This window comes from Gossypium hirsutum, chromosome D10 (genome assembly GCF_007990345.1).
Source record: "Gossypium hirsutum isolate 1008001.06 chromosome D10, Gossypium_hirsutum_v2.1, whole genome shotgun sequence".
NCBI classification, from domain to species: Eukaryota; Viridiplantae; Streptophyta; class Magnoliopsida; order Malvales; family Malvaceae; genus Gossypium; species Gossypium hirsutum.
Window position 1 is genome coordinate 53,042,606 of NC_053446.1, and position 5,800 is coordinate 53,048,405.

The 5,800-nt window shown below is 34.8% G+C and overlaps 1 protein-coding gene across 1 annotated transcript; it reads left to right on the forward strand.

Moving 5' to 3' along the window:
• The first annotated feature begins 319 nt into the window (after positions 1–319).
• LOC107915085 (probable protein phosphatase 2C 42) lies at positions 320–3,929 on the forward strand. The gene is made up of 4 exons (XM_016844201.2): positions 320–1,332; positions 1,849–2,219; positions 2,640–2,876; positions 3,265–3,929. Exons 1-4 carry the CDS (start codon positions 1,005–1,007, stop codon positions 3,478–3,480), a joined length of 1,152 nt encoding a protein of 383 aa, XP_016699690.1. The 5' UTR covers positions 320–1,004; the 3' UTR covers positions 3,481–3,929.
• Positions 3,930–5,800: the final 1,871 nt, after the last annotated feature.

The window sequence follows — 5,800 nt, forward strand, 5'->3', positions numbered from 1 at the left end:
TTTTAAGTCAATCGGCGGTTTATTCAATGAATTTTAACATTTCCTGCTTCATAACTATCCGTTTCTTTAAATAATGATTACTTCAATTATGTTTTGAAAAGCCAAAACTTCACTACATTTAACGAAATATAATACATCGCTTAGTTTAATCTAAGTAACAACATAAGTTTCAACCGATTGAGTTTTAATTCAATTGATATAGATATTATTATGATTTAAGTGAAAAAATATAAATATATCTATTTTATTGATTAAATTTTAACTTAATTCACATGGTGGTTAATATATAAGTTCTTCCAATTTAAAGATCATGTGGTAGTAAACTTTTCTAATGATGATTAGATGATAAGAAGAGAATTACAATATTTTACTTCTGAGTAAAATCAGACTTGAAAAGCACTTAATTAGCAATCATTTATAAAGAATTTAAGGTTTCAATCATCAACTGAGAAATTACTTCACAAGAAAAAGAAAGCAGAGGAGATGAGGAAACAAAGCAACAAAACAAAAACAAAATCGAAAAGAAAACAAGCTGTCTCCGGATAAAAGTGCGGCATCGAGGCATTGGCACGATACAAGTCCAACAACACACAAGAAAAAAGAAGAATTGAAGTGATTTTTGCTGTTTTTTTTTTCTTTTTTTCTTTTTTGAATGTTGTATCCAATACAAAACAAACAAAAAAACATTGAAAATAACACCCATCTGCTTCAAAGAGGAACCACCCCAAAACAACCGACCCTCCTCTGTTTCTCTACCACCGAACACCCACCACCGCCCCCTTTCCTCTTTATCATCCACCTTCAACATCTTATCCTACGCATACCCTTTTCTTCAATCATCATATATCATTCTTTTGATTCCTTGTTTTACCACTTGGTGGGAGGTTTTTTTCTTTTTTGGGTTTAAACCTCAGATCACATCATCCTATTGTGAAATTTGGAATTGTACGGTGGTTTGGGATTTTGGGTTTTTGTTTGTTTGTTTTGATGATGAGAGATGTCTGATGCTCCAGGGATTCATGAATCTTCTCTCCCTCTGCTGGAAGCCATTCGGGCATGAGAAGGGAAATCACGGGGCGAACGGCGTTCTTGGCGGCGGAGGAAGTAGTGGCGGCTCAAAAGAAGGTAAAGATGGGTTGCTTTGGTATCGAGATATAGGGAAATATGGTTCCGGGGATTTTTCCATGGCCGTGATCCAAGCCAACCAGGTCCTTGAGGATCAGAGCCAGATCGAGTCCGGCCAATACGGTACTTTTGTTGGGATCTACGATGGACACGGCGGACCCGAGACGGCTCGTTACGTTTGCGATCACTTGTTCAAGCACTTTCGAGGTTCGTCACTTTGGGTGTTGTCAATAATTTCTTATGCTTGCTTTCAACTCTGTTGACCCTAAAATGTAAACTTCGATTATTTACTATTCAGGGTTTTCTTTTAGATGTGTTCATATTTGGATTACTAAATGAATATAATTTTCAGTCAGTTGTTGCTTTTTTCTTGGCTTCAGAAAAGTTCAGCTTTTGATTGGGTACTTTTATCGAGTATTTGAGTACAGTTAACAGTTGAAAGCAGGCAACAAAATGCTCGTAGTTGGAAACTATTTTGCTACTTTGGCTGGTTTTTAGTTAACTATCAAGTTCTTTTCTTATTCATTTTGTGGCTAAAATTAGAGTGAATTCGGGTTCAAAAGCAGCCGGATGTGGTATTGTTTGGATGTATTTAAATGGTGCATTATGTTCTGCAAGTTGCCTTTAATACCCAAGAATTCCCTCTATTGCATTAGTTTTTGGTTAACTCCTAGAGAAGGAGCTGTTCTTATGTTGGCGTTCTTAGACTTTGTGTTTATGCAGCAATAGCAGCCGAATCACAGGGGGTTGTGACTGCCGAGACCATTCAAAGAGCTTTTCGTCAAACGGAAGAAGGGTTCACTACCCTTGTGTCAGAGTCATGGAGTACTCGGCCCAATATGGCAACAGTTGGGACATGCTGCCTGGTTGGAGTAATACATCAGCAAACGCTTTTCATTGCGAATCTTGGTGATTCGCGCGTTGTACTGGGCAAGAAGGTTGGCAACACTGGAGGAATTGCTGCTTTGCAGTTGTCAACTGAACACAATGCAAATATCGCGGCTATCAGACAGGAACTTAAGGAATTACACCCAAATGATCCGCAAATCGTTGTCCTCAAGCATGGAGTTTGGCGAGTAAAGGGCATTATTCAGGTGATATAAACATCCACATTGTATGATTCAGCATATTCAGGCACGCATAAAATTTGTCTAACCATTTCCACTGCTGAAATCTTCATAATATAATACTTAGCTTATAGGCTTATCCTCAAAAAACCAACAAAAAGATGCTGATCTAGGTCTCATGGACTAAAGTGTATTATGTCCGTTTTGAATTTAGGAGAACGATTATTATGTAAGTACTATTGCCTCAGATGCTTACACACAGATTACTTAGTAGGATTCTCAGTGTAAGACAGACATGTTGGATTCTGATTGCTTTCCTTTTTCATGCAAGACTTTCAGAGTTCATTAGATGCATTGGCATTATACCCTGCTTTCTCAATTGCATAATCCTATTCCATCGTAAATCATCATGTCATATCCTCAATTTCATGGTTGTATTCAATGCAGGTTTCTAGATCTATAGGCGATGTTTATATGAAACACGCAAGGTACAACAGGGAACCAATTAACGGAAAATTCAGACTTCCTGAACCAATGAACCTGCCTATATTGAGTGCTAATCCGACTATTATTTCTCATGATCTCCAACCAAATGATTCTTTCCTTATATTTGCATCCGATGGTCTATGGGAACACTTGAGTAATGAAAAAGCTGTGGATATTGTACACAGTCATCCGCGTGCAGTAAGATTGTCCTTACTTCTATGTTTTTTTTAAAGGCATAGTTTTGTTGCATTAGAGCTTTTCTGTTTTCACACCTTATTGATGTCATCGCATTCCATGGTTAGTGTTGATACCAATTTTCGTTTTCTGATAATATTGTGACAAACCTCATTTCTGATTCTTTTGTTATTGATACTAAACTACTTTTTTCTCGGTCCTCAATATTTTCATGTGAGCATATTAATACCAAATTCCGTTTATTTCCAATTATGAGTTCCACTTTTTCCGAATTCTACAGCCTTTATTCAGTCGGTTAAACTACTTTCACAAATGTGACTGCTTGTAGTTGAGTTTATTAGGATATGATATGTAATCTTAAGGTGTTTCTCATGAGCCTCTACAAATGCAGGGGAGTGCCAAAAGGCTGGTCAAAGCTGCCCTACAAGAAGCAGCAAGAAAACGAGAAATGAGATATTCTGATCTCCGGAACATCGACAAGAAAGTCCGACGCCATTTTCACGACGATATAACTGTTATTGTGTTATTCTTTAATCATGATCTTATATCCAGAGGTGTTGTCCAAGATCCTCCGGTATCCATTAGAAGTGCAGTAGAACACGGATAAATTATTCATAAACCGGATAGATTTCTACTTCCCTGAACCCGGTTTTCGCCTAACACTCAGAAAAAACTGCACCAAGAACACGTAGACATTTCATGGTGCAAGCACGGAATAGTGATGTAGAGAGCAGTTGTTTTAAGAGGATTCAAATTTGTAAAATGTCAAAGAAAAAAAAAAGGAGTATACAATTCCTCGTAATAATATTTTTAAGTAAAATGCATGTTGTAGTTGTTTTTCGATGGCATTCGCCATTTAGTGATTAAAGAGGTCAAGCTGTGTGGGACAATAACTCGAACACATAGCGTGCTACTTTATTTGGTTGCGAGGCGTTTTGATTTGCAATCAAACATGTCGAATATTTAGTGTAAGTTATTAACATTACTCCCAATCTGTTGTGAGTCTGATTTTACCTGGTTATATAGTACAGCTCAAGGATCAGCATATTAACGTCATGATTGATGAATCATGTTTTTCATTCCAAATGCTGAACAGTTTTTTTTTATCTAATAATAATAAACTATTTCAGCATCAAATGCATGGATGGGATAATAATAATAATAATAATAATATAAGATCAATTTCCATAAATGGAACAAGAGAACTGTCGATAGAAAAGTTATAAACTTGCCCAAAATAAATGTCCTGAACTATGAGTATGGAAATGTACCTACATTGCTTATAATACCAAAAATGAGTTATGGTTGGATAATCTGGGTTTTATTGAATTGAAGTAGTTGAGTACATCTAATTCTACACTTCGATTCATAAGAGAGGGTTAAGAATTAAAATAATTCTGTGGGTAATTATAAATAACCATACTCATATCTAATTATTCTATGATTTTTCAAATGTACACATGCATTATTTAAGTTTAATAAGTTAGTTTTATAGAATAATAATAGTATTTTAATTGTAGTATACATACTGGATAAACAATCAAAGTAGTCACTTTTGTTTATATCTTCGGTAAACTATCAAAATAGTCAAATTTTATTTATCTCAGGTTAGATTTTAGTCACTTATATTTGAAATGTTATGTTTTAGTCACTTATATTATCGTGTTGTAATATTTTAGTCACTGAGTCGTTAATTATCGTTAACGGCGTAACGGTAAGATGATGTGGCACGTTAAATCATCATTTCAAACAAAAAGCTTAGGTTAAATTATACAATTGGTTCCTACATTTTTTTCGTTTTAAGCAATTTAATTTTTTCTTTTATGTTCTTTTAACTTTCCTTTTTTTTATTTTTTTCATTCTCTTCGGCTTCTCCCTCTATTTTCCTCCCTTCTCCGTTTCTTTTAACGTAGTTTTTTTTTTATGTTTTCCATTTGTTAAAGCTTTTTTATGTTTATGAAAAAATAAAAGGCGAAAGACGAAATAAAAATAAAACTTGATTCGCATATTCTCACCCCACAATAACAAACCCTCATTGTCTATCACCACTTTAACGAACCAATTTGGATCTCTTAATGACTTAGTCTACAAGCTCGCCTCACTCGAAGACCTTCCAAGTCGTGACTTATGACAATCCACCCTCAACAAAGTTTCCCAAGCCCATTCGCTCAACCTCCTAACCACCCCCCACGACCACCTTATCTATCTTCCCTACAACATTCTCGTTCTCTCGAAACTACGTTGTTTCACAAATCCTTCAAACGAGCTCTACACTCTCGATGACTAAAATGACCACCATGCGAAACTTACCCTCAACTTTACCCAAACCAGTTTGGTTCCATGCTCTCTTTCTCTCTTTGGTTCATCCATACTCGACTTCCAATCAAACTTGCTTGGGAATATCCAAGAAGGTTTAGATCAATTTTATCGTTTGCTTAATTTTATTCATCAGAAAGAGAAAAGAAAAGGATATGAATAATCTACACGATTCAGTAAAAATTTGGAAACGAAAAAAAATTATTTTGAATATAAAGAATTCAATTTATGTTTAGATTTGATTAAGCATATGATTTTTCATATTGATTAGTTAGATCCAATTTTAGTTTCAAAATTAGGCTATATTCTAATCGAGATTTGATTAAGAATGTTTGGTGTTCAGTTTCGAGTGAAATTCAATTTAGGAATCATGTGAAAGAAACAAAGACTTGGTTTATTTGGTGGGCAAATATTATGTTTCTGCAATGAAGAATATGAGAAGAGAGAAAAATAAAGGGGAGGAAGAAAAGGAAAATAAAGAAATAAAAAGAAAAAAAATTAAATTGTTCAAAAAAAATAAAAGTATAGGGACTAGTTTTAACAAACGGAAAACATAGAAAAACTACATTAAAAGAAATGGGAAAGCATAAGAGAATAAAAAATAAAGAGAA

What these genes read in the sequence shown, in the direction of transcription:
- LOC107915085 (XM_016844201.2), top strand. Translation starts at nt 1,005, where the DNA reads ATGCTCCAGGGATTCATGAATCTTCTCTCCCTCTGCTGGAAGCCATTC. An exon ending in CTTGTTCAAGCACTTTCGAG is followed by an intron (nt 1,333 to 1,848) that starts GTTCGTCACTTT and finishes GTGTTTATGCAG; the next exon opens with CAATAGCAGCCGAATCACAG. An exon ending in GAGTAAAGGGCATTATTCAG is followed by an intron (nt 2,220 to 2,639) that starts GTGATATAAACA and finishes TATTCAATGCAG; the next exon opens with GTTTCTAGATCTATAGGCGA.